Below are 17,343 nucleotides of genomic sequence, written 5' to 3'. Positions count from 1 at the left end.
TGAAGCTCCTTTATTTGACGCTGGATGATGTTTGATCCCCAAGGGTACAAATAATGTCGTGGCTGGAAATATGTTTTTTTTCTTGACAAGATGGTGTATGAGCATAAATAGTCGTGAATAGGGTCCACTTTCAAATGGTTAGCGTTTTGTGGACACCTGCAAAAAAAAAAAACGAAGTAGAAAAAAAGCGTTAGCTTAGAGAGATCCGGCAGCGGGGCTGATATGTCCCCTCTTTCTCTATTTCCTTCGGGCCTGCAACACACGAAACACAGCAGCAAAATGTCACTGCACAGGTCACAACTTCGAGTCAAAGTGCATGCTTGGCCACATCACTAGCCTATTTGTTAAGCTTGTCACAATCATTTGTCAAAGAGGTGTGTTGCAGCGGAGTTAATCCATGGAAGTTCCTCAAAGTGACACAACAGTGACTTGTAAACATTGCCCGATTGCCTTACCAGATGAAATTCTAAAATGCGTAAACCATGCAGTTCTTTTTTGCAATCTTTTTACTAGCTTTTCTAACGCTAAAGGTGAGTTTGAAATTACCGCTTTTATCACACCGCCAATTCCCTGAATCGACATGTCCGCATATGTAATTTAGCAGATTCCTCACAAGTTCCTCAACAACCTGTGCATAAACCAACATTAACCATTCGAAATTAACCATTAAGTACGCGAAAATCGAAATGTTGAAGAATGCAGCCGTCAGTGCGGCTGCCGTGAAGGGTTTTCCCTCCTGTCGCCATTTACAGGTGAATTAAAGCTCTACACTTTTCTTTAAGAGTCATATTATTTACAACATGGGTAAAACTGTACAATTCAGTCCCAAATATGGTCTCAGCAGGCTCACTCCAGTGCACCTTCGATGCGTTGTCTTTCAGCTGAAATCACACAAAAAACATTCGCTGCAATCAAACTCACGGCTTAAGGTCAGTTGGTATTTGATTAGTCCAGCTGATGGAGCACACGTGCTGTTTGATGGCTTCGTTGCGGCTAGAAAAGTGGAAGTTGGCAAGATAGTATCAGTCACTGGAGCTGCAACAAATGACCTCCCATACTCAGGCGATGCCTGTCTTTTGTTAGGCTCAGTACCTTGGCAATAGCCTATAGTGTTGCTTCGAATCCAGTGGAACCGCAAAATGGGGCTCAATTTGAAGCACACAAATGTTTGACAAGAGTAACCCAGTTTTCTTTGAGCGTAAAAAGAGTGTTTTTCTTTAAAAATCGGGGATATTATTGCTATATTTTACAAGTGAATTCGTACCCTAATCCAGAGCGTAGAAATGGATTTCCAAGCTTCACTTGTGTGTTCTTACACACGAGCGCGCTGTTAAGGTTCTCTACATAGAAGCTATCCGCAAAGCAACAAGGAAATCTATGGGTCTTCTAAACCGTTTTTATATTGCTTCGCCACCCTAGCATAATGACATTGTTATTGATATTTATATCACATAAACGCGATTTTTCATCATGCCCATCCCACTTCGAGAAGTCGAGGCTGTACAGCTATGCTAGTTTGAATAACGGAGCATGCGACCAGCGGATACCAAATGAACAGGCATTTCTATAAGCACGGGCTCTTACATGCCATTACACGGGACCGAGCAACCACTCGAGCTATTATAAATTCTGAGTTATCGATTTTATTTATGTAGGTTTTACAGAATTTTCTTTTTCAAGCTATGCGCGATAAAGTTGCTGTATACATATCTGACACGGAGCAAAGCTATGTTGTACACACACCAATGAGAACATTGCACGGAAAGTGCTACGCCTTGTTCTACAGAATGTTCAGACATGAGTCATTTTTTCTGGCTTTTACACGTCTGTGTCCCCTGAGTGTTTGATTACTAATGCAGCATTCTTCAAAAAGTCCGAGTTTGTGCTGACGCCTTCGGTACAAATTTCGAGAATATTTCGGGGTTTGTTTTGCTGGCCGAATTGTCAACATCAACACGAATTTGTTTTATTAGAAGAAGAGGGCATAACGCTTTCGCACACTGAAAATATCCACTAATACAGAAAAGAAAATTGTCTTACAGTAACAGTCTTCTGAGGTGCCGACAACTGCCACGTAGAGGGGTTGGCAGGGGTTGTCTGAAATTATTTCACACCACCGAGTAGTAGATTTCAGTAAAATGTATTCCGTAGCAGGCTGTATAAAGTGACCGTGTACGGGATATGATATTTATCCGTTATTACAAAGCAAGCCTATTTTACAGAAATGTACTACTACTGCAGTTCACGTATTGGTCCACCGTTTCCCACAAGAAACAAGCACACACACAAAATAATCGAAACGCTAAAAATGAAATGGTGCTCAAACCACGCACACTGCGACGGTATAAGTTAAAAAATTACAGGTTTCATAATTGCAATGCTCCAAAATTAATCTTATAATTTCTTTAGCAAGCAAACATAGGTCGGAATAAGCGATCATGGACGCACGAATCGTCTTGCATTTACTCCTTGCTGCATAAATACATTTTACCGTAAGCAATAATAAAAAAAGACACTTTTTTAGGTGCCACATAGGCGATCCTCGCTCACTCGACCTCAGCGAGATCGCTAAAATTAGGTAGGCATAAGTGTAAAATCCAATGCTCCGGAGTAGAAATTTATATCCTTATCCACTAACATTTGAGAGTTATCGCAGTAAGTGATAAAATTTAACCGCCTTTTTTTTTACTGCTACTTTGCCTGTTCAAGGATAAATCGTAGAGTTATAATTAATATTTTTTTTTTTTGGAGGGGGGGGTGGTTCGGGGGTGGGGGGGGGGGTATCTGTTAACGCAGCGTTCGGGCTCTACGCTTCTTCTAATACACTAACCAGCCACGCAGGTAAAGGGAGAATACTGGGGCGGAATTCTGCAAAACGGCGGCAGCCATTTTAAAATGACGTGTTACACATAGATTGCACTGACGTCACTGTAGCTGCCATGTTCGTGAACAGCGTGCACAGTGAAAGGCAGTGAGCTATCTGGCGTTCTTATCTCGAGCAGCGCTAGGAAAGCGGAGAGCAGTGCGTGTGAAATGGCTGCGGTGACGTCATGTGCAAGGAATGAATTGGCGTGAAAAATGCATGTTTTCCTTGTTTTGGGAGGGCTGTGAGCATAGACTTGCCGAAGATAAGACAGATAACACAGGGCGACGCACCCGCACGAGGAGCAAGTGCAGAGAAAGAAACACTAATTTTTATGGGCAAAACGGCGGCTGGAAGCGGCACGCACACCGTAACGCTGTTTTGCTCCGCATGCCGGCTATTGCGTGTACCTCGCCTGCTGCCAGCAAGTATGCATACAGTCGACGATCGATTTTTCGACTAACTTACCTTTGCACGTTGGCCTGAACATGAGCTCTGTAAGAAGAAGCAAGCAATGGGGATGTCAGATACTGAAGAGGAAAACATGGACAATTCAAGATAGTCAGGGTCGACAAGTCTAGCCGGTGAATGGATCGAACTGGGATCTCATAAAAGGAAGGAACTTATAAATTAGCAAGTTCGAAGCCGGTGTTTACACTCACGAAGGCGCTCGTTGCTACTTTTTCGAGGAATACTTTACCATAAAATAAATCTAATTCAGAGAAATATTCTTGCTAAGCCTCGATTGGAACAAGGACTTCTGAAATTGTTGCTATTTTTAAACGCGCCATTCGAAAACCTTTCATATACCCCCAGTAACAGCTATATACGCGAACGTGGTTGCCGTTGCACACACACTGATATAGCGAACTTTATACACATAATGGTAGTCGCGAAGTGTAGCAGAAATATGCAGGATTTAAATCTAGGGAACAGTTTCGCAGAGCTGAAAAATACATCGAGTTTTACCAACGTGTTGCGAATGGCATTATTCAATCCTTTTATGCACCTATTAGGAGTAATAATCGAGGACGTACCGTTTTTCGACACAGTGTCGCAGTCCTGGGGCTTTAAATGCCGAAATCGAGAACGCTGGTGGCAGACCTTCAATGCTCCGCGAATAGATTGAACCTGATTTCCACGAGGGAAAAAAAAAAATTGAGAAATGCAGTTTTGAGACTCCACCACGTAATTAGGTTGTGATATATAACCCCGAAGGCCAGCGTCAAACACCGTACATCTCTGAGCTATACTATACTTAACTACCAGCGAGATTACCACAAACCACGAATTAGATTCACAACCTCCCGCTGACAACCTCTAGCTATGACACATACCGACAACCTCCCGCTATCGGAAGGCATATGTTGCTGTGAAGCATCACTCATCTGCCAACGACTTGCTGCCCGTTGCATTGCACTATGAATTCGTTACTATGTTACTTCTCTCGATGTCAGGCATGTAATATTTTTACATATATTACGGCTTCATCGGTTGGGTATTTCCGGCCCTCGCGTCGCTTGTGATGAAATTATTCCAAACGTTATGGTCGCCATCGCTTTTGGCAAGGCGGGATTGGCCATAAAGCTCCACCACCGTCCTGGAATTCAGCACCTTTTGAGGTAACACTCAAGAAAAGGATTTTGGTGGTGTTCATGAGGTGTCGCGGGTTATGAACGGGAGGAGACAAGACGTGAACTAATCCGTGGGGGCGAATATTGTGACACTTACAGTTTAAACGCGATGGAAAACATGGTGGGAAAGGGCCATACCTTTACTCGCAGGTTCTCAAAGCCGCCGTAATCTTCAGGACTGAGCACAATGTAGACGACGCCATTCTCTTTGACAGTGCCCTCAAAGGAGAAGCTCTTCTTTATCTCTCGTTCTGTGCATTCTAAGCAGCGAAGCACTGCAGGAGCTGCAGCGAAAATCGGGTGAGAAGACGAGCAGTGCTGGGAAACTCGAAAAAAAATTATCCTGTAAGAAATGTCTGACTAATCCTGATGCGGACACCTGATACCGTATCATAACAAGGAGGACATAACGCATCGTGTGATGAGGTAGATTTTCCAAATATTTGACAGGCAGGAAATAGTACGTGCGTATTTGAATCGGATGTACAGTCTGTAAAAATGTTCTAGGTGAAGCCGGAAATGGGCAGGCCTCCAAAAATTCAAAGAACAAGCTTACGTCCCGATCGGGGCTGAAACTTCTTATGCAGGACAGTTAGAGAAAACATCGTTATATCTTGCTGTCATCATATATTTTGTCACTTTCGAAGGTAAAGCTGGTTCTTTGAATTCTTTGTTTTCGAGAAGGCTTAGGTGGCCTAAAAAAATTTGGCAACGGGTGTACGTACGGCCAGCTGTTGTCCTGTGAAGTTCTTTATTGTACCCGTCTTGGGTTACGGCCAAAAGGTTGCAGCACAAAACACCCCAATGACCAGTGAACTCTGATGACTAGTGCCCTAATTAATGCCGGGTGCACATCTAAGCGCTCGGTTCTTTTCACCTTCCTTTTCTGCTCTGTCACTTTATTCCTGTTTTTTTTCCTTTCCCGAGCAGGATAGCAAAATAGGATATAGCCTGGTTAGTATTCCTGCCTTCCGCTTACCTCCTTTCTTCTATTTTCGACCGATCCGAGATGAAAACTGACACTTCGTCCATTAGCGCGCAGTTAAACCAGGTCAACCCCTGCTCTCAATTGGTTCATTTCCGCCCTCTGTCATAGCCAACACCGTGAAATACTCTGGATGGATTGCGCAGTTAATTGTGGAGGCAAGTTAATTGGTGAACATTCATGAATGAAAATTAAGCGCGAATTGAAACAGGGACAAGAAGAAGAGACGACACCAGTGCTGGTGGCGCTGGTGTCATCCCCTTTTCTTGTCCCTGCTTCAGTTCGCACTAAATTTTCAATGATGAGGATTATGCGACCGAAGAAACAATTTTAAATCATTTTTCTACAAATTTCTACAAATTTTCTACATTTTCTACCTACAAATTTTACGGATTTAACGCGCCGCAGAAAAACCCCTGCTATGCGGCTCGACGCAGTGGAGGGCTCCCGATTAATTTTGACCACATGGGGATCTTTGAGGTGTGCCGAAATTTCGACACTCCGACTTTTTCGCCTATCGCCTTCATCAGAAAATCCACCACTGCGGCCGGGATCAAACCCGCGTCCTAGGGCTAAGCAGGACAACGCCATAGCCACTGCGTGACCGCTGCGGGCAGCCTCAAAAACTTAAGACCCGTTTAACACATATTCAGGGGCTCTATAGACAGGCATTGAGGACTTGAACGTTAAGTAGTATTCAGTTTGTGTCCATTTAAGTAAGGACTACACTTTTCCAAAGTAAGAAAGCCAATTAACACAGCTTGAGAGTATCGGTGTTAAGCAACGCGTATACCTGAACGGGTGTCACCCGCTATCTTATCAGTGTATTATTTCTGTTTGCTTAGCATTAACAATATATTAGTACCCTTCAGCTGTGGTGGTCGGGATGTATAAAAAGAAGCTTTACAATATTTTCGTGTCCGAAGCCGTATAAGCTGTCATGTTTTAATATCATTAGGTTGGCCCACTCCTTCTGTACAGAGTATATGTTCATATCCACCCCCATATCTGTCTTTTTTATTTCGCAGCTACACGTTCAGGTTTTTTCAAGCTACAACCGCACATACAACTTCCCCATATCTTGAAATCGGGGCCATCTGTAGTAACGCCACGGGATCAGTTACATTAGAACCTAGGTCGTCATGCGTGTACAGTAATAGCTTCAGCGCCGCCTGCAAACAGTGTAGTCTGAGCTATTTGATTTTCATCTGTATATATTTGCACTACAGCATTCATTTTTTTTCAAGCCTTAATATAATAAAGGTTAACAAAAACTTCCAGAGATGCTAAAACTTCAGAACGTTTCTTAAAATAACGTAGTCTGTAACATGCGGCAGCCGTTTTTTTTTTTTTTGGTGGAGCTGAAAAACAAAAGCGCCAGTGTGTCAACATTTCGGCAGACATAAAAGTTCCTCAGTTGGTATAACCTAATACGTAGAACCCCACTTGAGCGCGCCTCATAGCACAGATTCAGCTCAAGCACGTACAACGTCGAACACTGGATAAAGAAAAAATTAACGCAGCCGCACACGATGTTAAAAATCCCATACCTGTGCAGGCTTCCTCGGCTATCTTTGTTGCGACCTCTTTAACCGCATCCTCGTCGTCTGGTAGCAGGAAGACTTTGTCGTAGACGCTCGCGCCGCTTCGTCCTTCGCTGCGAACCATTTTTCGCAACGACGTAAAATTGTTTCCAATGGCGATGATCGAGCTTGACTCTGGAAGCACGAAATAAAGCGCTTAGGTCTTAACACACGCGCAGGCTTCTATTTGACATATAGGTCTTAACACATGCGCAGGCTTCTATTTGACATATACAACAGATGTCTCCATATACAACCCGTTCTATCCACGGATTGCATATGGCGACGCGGGTTACGACAAAAAAAATGCGCCTATTTTAAAGTAGAGTGACACAACGTACTTGCGACAACGGGGGGCTAACGACCGCCATTGGCAGCCAGCTTCCCAAAGTATGTTACAGGCCAACCACGGCCAAAGCATGCTAACCTTCTGCGCTCTAAGTGACAATTTCGCTGCGACATTGATTTCATTGGCATGGCGGGCCAGATTCTCGCTTGTGTTTTTGTGGAACGAGTTTCTGCTTCTTCTCTTATGCTCCTAACGGCAGGAGGGCTTCAGATTGGTTTCGCAATTTCCGTCGGCGCTCATTTCGCGCGCACGCACACGCACACGCACACACACGCAAAAGGAAATTAACATAATGAACAATGAATTTTAACTGCGTGATCTATGGCGGATATCATATTTTGCCAACCTGAGCAACTCCGTTAATATCATCAACACCTAATATCATCAACTCCGTTAATATCATCAAAAAGGGGTGTAATGGCGTCCCAACACCCTTTATCTACTTACGCTACAAATGTTCCGGCCAAAAATCGTGTAAGAAGTTTAGTGTGTGGAAAATCACTTGTTCTCAACATATTTGCGCATATTTCATATTTTGCCTCACTTGCAACGCATCGTACAGGGCCTCTTCTGATTCTTGAGAACAACCGCCTAACATGTATTTCGTAATCATCACGGCCTTCTCGAGAATAGGCATTGAGCGCGTTCCTATTAAATGCTCCATAGGGGATCATAAATAAATGAATTGATGTTTTCTTAAAACCACCCGATAGCCATATTTGGGCCATTGAAGCTCCATGTTCTAATGTCAACGGTTTGTTTTCGAGCTTTTTTTCTTTGAGAAAAATGCTTAGAGGCGTTAAAAAACAATGAGTGAAAATGGCGATGCTTACAGCGTGGGTATTCGTGTTCCTTAACTCGTTCTCGTTTTTACGTACCTTCTTTGCTCCCTACAACACGGGGGAGCAGTGCTCTCAGCCGCTGAGGCGCTGAACGCAGATGGCCGAACTTGAACATCACGATGGTCTTCAAAGTACACAGAAAAAAAAAAGTGCAAACTTTAGTAATCGAACGAATCAATTAATTTCTGTGAAAAGTGTGGCTCTACTGAAACGTTTCGTAGCGTTGTGGACTCAATTGGTTAGAAGTTCTAAAAACTTCTGGATTCGTATAAGCTTTGAATTACGCCAGCGTTGCCATTTACAGCGTACCAGATGTTCTATGCGGTCTGCGAAAAAGCGAATTGGATCATTTATTCTTGCACTGTATAACACACTCTCAATAAAAGAAACAATTTTTTTTGTAGTCAGTTGTTTCATTGTGTTTTTTTAGTGCAAATGTCGGAGTGGTGAGGACTGCAGGGCCTGTTGGTAGAACCATCGAGGCGGCGAGCAATAAAGGACAGGGGACACAGTGGTAATAAAAGCGACTCATTACTGGCACTCACCTCAGTTATATTTTGTGTTCTTTTACCGGTACAGCCGCATGAAAAAGGAGTACATCAGAAGGGACCGTTAGAATAGAAGCGTCTGGTTCTTTCCCTTTAAAGGTTTGTAAAGATTCTTATATTTTACCGGGGTTGCAAAAAAGAAACATTGATTATAAATTCAGAGGTAATGATTGCCTTTACTGCTCTCCGTTCTTTCGGCTCATTCCAACAGTCTGCTTTACATGCTTACAATGGGTGGGATACGGGATTAGCATTGGAGGTCCTTCATGTCCGCTTTGGAACTCGGGCAGCCGAATTGCGTACGTGAGAGAGATAAAAGCGCAATTGATATAATTCTTAAGTATTGCATTAAAAGCTATATTCTTGTCGCTGGCATGTGCGTCCCGCATCCCTTCGTTTCCCGCAGCTCCAATGCTCCTCTTCAATAATCAGAGGGGCGTACAAGTATATCCAGTAACGAGGTCCCAAAACAGGCATAATTTACGTACAATGCTGATCTATCCCGCATCAAACACATAGTAAGCACACCAAAGGATCTCTTTCACTCACAAGTGCATCTTCGTCCCTCCGTAGAGTAAACGCTCGTTATAGTGTTATAACAAAACAAATTTTTCACGTACCAGCTCCAGTGCAGGGAGAAATAATAATTCCTCCTTTTAACAAAACACCGCTTATAACAAGGTCACCTTTTGCGTCCCCAGGAGTTTGTTCTACCAAGGGTTTACTACACATGGATTTCCAGTCGCTGCACAGTGTCTGCAGCGGGTCATTTGCGCTATTTCATTGTTCGTGCTGCTTCACTGCACTGCTGGCCGGCAATGATTTCACACCGAGAATGGGCGCAAATAATGGCGGCAAATTTTTCAATGACAGCTTCGCTCTCATATGTGATTTGAAATTCCCGGGCACCTGCTAATGGGAGAGGTTGACGTAGTGCGTCTTTCGGTCCTAGGGGCGAATCACCACGAAGCTGGCTGCGGTCGCGCTGGGACGAGCGCGCTCGTGGCCTTCCCGCTAGCACGAGATTGGCCGTTCTTTGGGGGAACTCACCGTCAGCCACAACAGACACTTCTCGAAAAGGTGAACTTGAGGTGGCCTTGAAGTTTCAAGACCTCGACACGCACGCCGGGTGACCTCGCCGCTCACCCTTCCAAACCTCGCAATGCACGCTCCGAAACCAATGCTTCAAGAACGAGAGCTGGCGGCCCAAGAAGCTTAATTGCATTTAATACAGAGACAGCTAAACTTTGTGGGTGTGGTAGAGAAAGATATTTTTAACTTCATTTTCAATTTCAGTGCAGCGATCCCCGGACGTTGCTCCTCATCTCACCTTTGAAGGGGCTAGCTGATCGATACTACCGTAGTGATTTTTCGCAACGAGGCTACGGAGAGATTCAAACACGCCAGCCTCGTTGTCTGTCGCGATCTCTGAAATAAAGCACAAATCGTGTCAAGAGTCACGCAACGTTGTATATGGAAAAAAAAAAGGGTGGTTGACTTTTCCTGACGAAACTGCTGGGCGAGCCAACGAGCGGAAAATTAATCGAGCGAGCAAGCAAGCTGCAATACCCAATGCGCGCAGCTTTTACGAAATCTTGGCCAATCCCCCTTATGGGCATGTAACATTCTCCCGAGGCGCCCCATCACGCCAGCCGAGACCTCTTTTAGGCCTGTTATAAATCACTTTTTCCCCTCATTATTTCGTGTCTATGGTCTTATTAACCTGATTATGTGGTTTAATACGCCGAAGCTGCACTCGGGCTATGAGGCGTGCCTTAGTGGAGGGCTCCGGATTAATTTTGACAACACCTAGGAATCTTTAACATGTGCCGAAATATCTTCACACGAGAGTTTTCGCTTTTCACCTCCATCAGAAAAGCCGCTGTCGCTGCTGGGAATCCAAACCACGTCCTTAGGCTCAGCAACACGACGCTTTAGCCACTGAGCCACCGCGGCGGGGGTTGTACTCGCCTGTGGTACTCACCGGAAAAGTTCGCCGTGAGAGCGTAGCAGCTGGCGGTTGAAGGCGACGTCTCGTTCGCGAGTTGCACCTGCAACGCTCCGTCCATGTCTCGCTTGTTCACGTAAACGTGCAAATAACGGCGGCTGTCCTTGCCGATGTTTAAGCGCTGGGCGAGGAGCCTGAGAAAATGGCAAAATATTCACTCAGCATTAGGGTTACAAGCGCTGCTAAACGTACTTGCCTTATATTTTCAGAACCAACGTCCCGTTCTACCACGATGACTGTACCAGGTACCGCTTGCTCTGTTTACTTCAGTTTAGTTTTTAGTTTTTAAGCTTCCTTCGACGTGCACTGGTTTCCCGATTCGGCTATCAATAGCCAATATGGGCTAGCTAGACGCTTTTGCCAGGCTAACCTCACCAGCACCGTTAAAGACCATTCTTTCTTTCTCTCTCATTTGATTGTATTTTTATTTTTGTGCAGTGTTCTTCATTTTCAATTTTAGAAGAATCAAATGCCTTAACTTCGACAATTGCGCATTTCTGTGGAGGCACATGACATTTCACCGTTCGCTTTGTGGTACTCAGCAAAGAATTTCTACGCATTCAAAGTAAGTAAAAATAAATGTTGTATCTTTACGTTCACCGTACACTAACTATACCCCATTCCATTTTTTTTCATGAGAGCTGGCAGTAGGGGCCACGGTGTCTTGATGCATGCGCCCTTCCACCCGGCGTTGGTATCGAAAGAAAGAAAGATACAACTTTATTCACTGGCACCATGTATAGAAGTGGAGTTCCTCGGCTCCCTGTGGGAGCTATATAAGAAACTTCACGTAGAGGAGCCACTGAAAGCCCTTTAACGTAAAGTTTCGAAAGCAGCTACGAATCGCTCCGACCGTCACCCATAGGCGCTGCTGCCACCGGCCACATTCACGGTTGAGATTTTCTGTTTGGACACGTTACAGATCAACTTTTATGCGAGGCGGTGACAGTGTTCGTAAAGGAGATGTGATTTATGTGATAACATTTGTGATGCAACTACACTGGCGTGAAATCTGCCTATATATGCTCCAGGTGTGTCCCACACAATCCTCCCCCCAAAGCGGCGTGCGATGTAGAGCTGAATGTAGTTCCTCGGGCGACACTTTCTGACAATGTCTTAGTTAGCCCCGTTTACTCAGGGGGCCATATTGCAACAATACACTGTGATTCAAATCGGTTTGATGCAATTACGTTATCTAGCGCAGCATAGTTCAAGGCACAATGTTTACGCTTGTCGCCTACCTCCTATTCCCCGCTCAGGCGAAATTTTTATTAACAAATATATTGCAAATTCAGCGTACACACCTGAAACACTTAGCAAGTGGTATACCCCTCACCTGCCCCCTCGATGTCCTTACTGCCGTACCACCACTCCATCAGACCTCACACACCTACTTTGGTGGTGCCCAGCTTTCGCCACGCACCGTACATTTAAATCGCCCCAACCCCATCCCGATCCACAACAAACTGATGCACAACTATTATATGAAATAGCGGTTTATTCAATTAAAAGTGATCTGGCATGGGTTGTTTGAGCGGGTCCTCCCCCGAACGAACTGATGTATGTGCACAAACCCTATTGCGATCACCATGAACTGGCCCATGAATTGCAGGTTCCAAGAACTGGCCCAGTTATTGAGTCTACTGAGAACGACCAGCATTACTTTGTTTATTTTCTCTTACCCTCCCTCCCCATTCCTTTCCCCCATCGTGACCAGTGGTCATCCTTTTCTATTAAAGGTTGTCTCTCTCTCTCTCTGTCAATATGTTACATACCTTAGATACTGACAGACATCCTCGTCGTTCAATTACCGAAACAGTGTCGACGCCACCTTTAGAGGAGATACCTTTGTGATGACGAAGCCTTTGCCGCAACGAAAGATGGTATAATCATGACCGACCAGCCAGCTATTAGAAAAAGAAAGTCGCATAGATTGAAAAAATTCAGGGAAGCTTGTACTCACGCGCAAGACTTCCATGGCGGAGCTGTTATAGGTGAGCATTGGCGGAAACACAGTCAAGTTTAAGTATCATTTGTTATTTGCATAATTGCGGCGCTAGTAATCATCGCCATCAGCATCGAAGAGAACGTCGTCTTCTTTGCGGTGAGTGGTGGATGCAAAGTCATCCTCAGCATTTTAGACTTCCACCCGCTCAACTGGCAAAGCTCAACAGGCTAATACCTGTGCTACACGGTAACTTTCACGTGACGATTGGACTTTCGCCCACAATAGTTACAATAGGGCACTCAATAGACAACTTGTTCAATGGCCTTCGGAAGGCCTTTGAAACAGCCGCGTAGCACAGGCATAAGTCGCGCAAGGCTTGAACCACAGCGAATCTGCAGGATATCTGTAAACGTGAGCACTGAAGGACACATCGCCACGTATTTTTACAAGCTTGAAATGGCCTATTTACATTTTCTGTCGTTCCTTCGCACTGTGCTAGAAGTAGTCATCGTCATATGCGTCGGTATCGTCGTGTTCCTCATTCCAAGCATTACATGTGGGGTAGTGCTTGTCAACAGCGCTAGAGTTCTTTTTTTTTTTTCCAAAGCCATTGCGTGAGCCGGGACTCAGCGGTCGCCGCAAGGCAAGCGCTCACACGCGCTAGGCATTTTCTTGCTCCTTGTGGTTTTTGCCAGTAATTTTTTTTTTTGCTAAATCTACTGCGCGTGCCGGGGACGCTCGGCTGTCGGCGCGAGGAACGCACTCACGAGCGCTCCGCATCTTCTTGAAATGTTTTCCTACAACACCGACCTTACAGCTTGTACAATAGCTCCGCTGTTAATAAAATTCAATGCTTCCGCAATTACGCACGTAAGCAGTCATAGGTCTCTAAACTCAAACCTTCCGACCGAGAAAGAGCACAAAGAAAGACGGGAGCAAGCATGGAAACAAGCAGGCATTTCAAGCGTGCGGCGCGCAGTTGCTTCTACCGTTGACAAATTCACCTAATGTGTACAGGATGTTACAACAACAAATTACTGTCCTAGAAGCTATTTTCTCAGCAAACCGCTCCTTTAGTCACGCTCAAACTTTTCACGAAGGTCACATTTCAGTGTCTGTTTTGTTGAACACCCACAACGCGGATGGAATTCGTTACCTATTTATTTGTAAATCGCAGAAAAATGATTTCATCCGATGGGAATCCGGCGTCCGTGCTTGAAAAACGAACACCTTACTACAGAGACACTGCCTGGTGTATCCGAAACGAAACGCGCGATGCCGGTTCTGGTGCTGCAGTAATGCGCCTGGCGCAAGAAAGACTCAACAATTATTAACCCGTGTTTGACGCCGGTAATTTCGGTCGCCCATTTCACGCAGATTCTTTAAGTGCGATGTGAAACTGCTTTCACAAAACTATAGCAGGCACTTCATCTTTCGGCAATAGTTCTTCAGTATTCAACGACGCAATTATAGAAACGCTATTTCTCATTGGGAGAATAAGTAACACGCGCCTAGTAATTACTCAATAAACAAACAGTAAATATAAGGATGGGGCACACAATCATAATCAACTATTTCGCTTTGCTTTTACATTTCTGAATGTTTTCTAGTTTAGTGCCAAGTTACTTTAAACGATCGTTATATATTGTAAGGACGCCCAAATAGTGAAATTTGAATAAATCGAAAGCAATCATACAAGTTTTCGGAAAATACTGGATGCTGTTTTGCTATGTTACTATACTTCTAGAAAAACGCGTGCTATTTAAAAGTGTAGACACCCTTGGATCGCGATAATATGCCAACAGAGAAAAAATGATGAACCCGGATGTGTATCTGTGGTTCTCCGTTATCCGATGCCTGATACTGGCATGATTCCTTTCCGGGCTCCGGGTTTCGAGGGTAACAGCACGTTCTCCAGCCGACTAGATCATGTTTAGCGGTCGACGCACGTCAGTACACCCGACTATTCGCTAAGAGACAAATATTCGAAGACATCGAATACGAAATTGGGGAATGAAAATACGAGTCGAGCAACAAGAGCTATGCGATTCAAATTCACATTTTCTCATATTAGCCGAACCTTAATATTTAGGTAAACAGTTGCCAATCTCGTAATATTTCATTCTGGGATCAAGAGAGCTTACCTTCTTCCACGAGGTGGGTTCATACCTTAACCTGTAAATATGTTTTTTATGCCAACGGGCTTATTATCGCAAAAAAAAAAGAAAGCTATCGGAGAATCACACGTGTTGCAAAAACGTTACGTCTGTCTGAAAAAATCCCCCCACCTCCCCGAAGATCACCGTGCGGAAATGCGAATGCATTGGGTGCACCGAATTCTTCTTTGCGGTATCGTTGCCGCGACGGATTCGACTTCACCGACTTCCATCGCTATCAAGGCGCCAGTCGGCAAGCAGTCACGGAGAGAGGCGCGCGCTCCCTGCATTTATATGCGCAGCGAGCGAAGAGGGGTACGCGGAGAGGAGAGAGAGACCCGCGCCAGCCCGCGCGCGACCCCTCTCTCCGCCCCGAGCTCCGCGATGCGAGCACCCTCACACGCCGAGCGCGCTCCTCCTCTCCCCTTGCCCTCCGCTACTCCGCACCTGCTCCGGTTGCTAGGCGCGCGCCACAGCTGTTGCTAGGCGCACGCCGCTCAACGACGCAAGACAACCTGCGGCTAAGAAATGCATTCGCATTTAAAACCGCGTTCTAACACATACAGAAAAAGAAGGGGTCATTCATGTTTGGAATGTTTGTAAAACATAAAACGCGTCCGAACTTACTCGACCGTTCTTCGCTGCTGCTTCATCCAGTCGTCGTTTGCATACGCATCCGCATCCATTACGATGAATATGTCCCCTGGTGTTTGGCACTCAGCTGTGTGGGAACGGAAACACGCAGTTTGCTCCACAAGACGGCAGCCATTATCTTGAGGGGACATTCATAAACCACTTTCATTGGTTAATCTGGGCACTCGAGGTTATGTGAGCAATTCGCGCACGTCTGGCATGCGTACTTCCAGCACTGCCTGGCGTACGGTGGGATTTATTTGTAACACTCAGACTTTCTAACAAGTTCAGAACCTCATAGCAGCGCATACAGCGTAAAAAAGTAACTGCAGAAGTGGAACTAGAACCACTGTTCTAAAGTTACTTTCTTCAATGTATTTGAAGTTTTTGTATGACGGGGAAAAATATTTGTTCGGTCCAATCGGCTTGTTGAGAGCAATATTTCCCTGAAAAATGTTGATTGGGATGGTAAAAATCACGATCATTAATCCTGAAGACGGCTCTTCGTGTAAATCCTTGCTTTATGCCACAAAATTGACTTTTCGGGATTTATTTTCGCTGAGGTGCAGGGGGGAGGGGGGGTTGCACGGTATTTATCCTTTCCAAAACATGTTGAGGTTTTTTTTTTGTCATCTCTTGACATTACACTTGAAATTCTTAAGTTTGGGAAATTTTTAGAGTCGTGTCGTGCCAGTGGTCAGAAATAAAAACACAGTGGGATTATCAATGCTATCCAACAAAAAATAAATCGAGGAAACACCAAAAATATGTGAATGTAATCCCGTTTTCACCTTCTCAAAATGCCACATTCGTAAAGACACCGATGAATTGTGACAGGTGCAAGCACAATGCTAAATGTTTCAGTAGCCGATTGTATCACGCACTTTCTAACCTGAAATGCATCACATTCAAAATGAAATTGTCGCTTTTCACGGTGGAATTTTTTGCTTTTGAAGAGTTGGCAGATCCCAGTGAACAACTTGAAGAACCGGCTTCCTACATCCGTTTTATAGAAATTTAGCAGCCGCGGTGGCTCAAAGGCTAAAGCGTTGCGTTGTTCTGATGAGCCCAAGGACGTGGGTTCGACTCCCGACCACGGCGGCCGCTTTTCTGACGGAGGGGAAAAGCGAAAATACCCGTGTGTTCTAGATTTCGACGGACGTTAAAGATCTCCAGGTGGTCAAAATAAGTCTGGAGCCCTCCACTACGGCGCCTCCGCTACGGTCTCATCGCCTGTGTAGCGTCAGTGCGTTAAGCCTCATAATCAACGAATAAAGATTTAGCAGTTCTACGCTTTTTTGTGATCACCGTGCTCTTAATTTCATCGTTTCTAGCTGGATGCATTGCCCGGGCACTGTGGTGCAAAGCTTTCACTGGTGTTGAACGGTATGCGGGGTTCTTGTACGCGCGGGGACTCCAAATAGAAATACATAAACAGCGAAATTTGTTTCAGTGTCCCCAAATTCCCACTTTCTACCCTTCAATATTAATTTAGGTATTAAACAAATCGCATGTTATTCTATATCGGAATTTACAAAGGATTTCCTCTCGCTATCGGATGTGTTTCAAGAGTATAGGATATATATGAGAACTCGAACCCGCGGTTTTTTGGGCAGAATTTTGTTAAGGTGTATAGCCATTACCAGGCAATCGTTTCTACCACGTCGCTCTTCTCACCTTGCTCTGATGTCGGAGGGTACCGGTCACAAAACTCGGGGTTTCCTGTAGTCCCATTATTATAGAACAACGAAAAGGAAAAGAAAAGAGAAGCATTTTATGAGGAAACCGACATTA

General features: G+C 44.8%; 1 protein-coding gene across 1 annotated transcript in view; it reads right to left on the bottom strand.

Moving 5' to 3' along the window:
• The window catches only part of LOC144167624 (uncharacterized), a 43,504-nt gene continuing 26,161 nt past the window's right edge, over positions 1–17,343 (bottom strand). Inside the window, exons 11-22 of the mRNA XM_077696820.1 lie at positions 17,227–17,271; positions 15,544–15,637; positions 10,789–10,946; positions 10,135–10,232; positions 8,293–8,380; positions 7,033–7,200; positions 4,636–4,781; positions 3,901–3,994; positions 3,332–3,358; positions 2,041–2,097; positions 922–993; positions 1–156 (exon numbers count right to left, since the gene is read on the bottom strand). Of these exons, the coding sequence (XP_077552946.1) occupies positions 131–156; positions 922–993; positions 2,041–2,097; positions 3,332–3,358; positions 3,901–3,994; positions 4,636–4,781; positions 7,033–7,200; positions 8,293–8,380; positions 10,135–10,232; positions 10,789–10,946; positions 15,544–15,637; positions 17,227–17,271 (1,073 nt within the window). The 3' untranslated portion in view covers positions 1–130. The remainder of the gene's footprint in view (positions 157–921; positions 994–2,040; positions 2,098–3,331; positions 3,359–3,900; positions 3,995–4,635; positions 4,782–7,032; positions 7,201–8,292; positions 8,381–10,134; positions 10,233–10,788; positions 10,947–15,543; positions 15,638–17,226; positions 17,272–17,343) is intronic.

This window comes from Haemaphysalis longicornis, unplaced genomic scaffold, assembly GCF_048455015.1.
Source record: "Haemaphysalis longicornis isolate Haplotype H1 unplaced genomic scaffold, Haemaphysalis longicornis Haplotype H1 scaffold_2, whole genome shotgun sequence".
Taxonomy (NCBI): domain Eukaryota; kingdom Metazoa; phylum Arthropoda; class Arachnida; order Ixodida; family Ixodidae; genus Haemaphysalis; species Haemaphysalis longicornis.
Note: the sequence above shows the minus strand (reverse complement) of the source record. Positions and strands in the feature narration are given on the sequence as shown.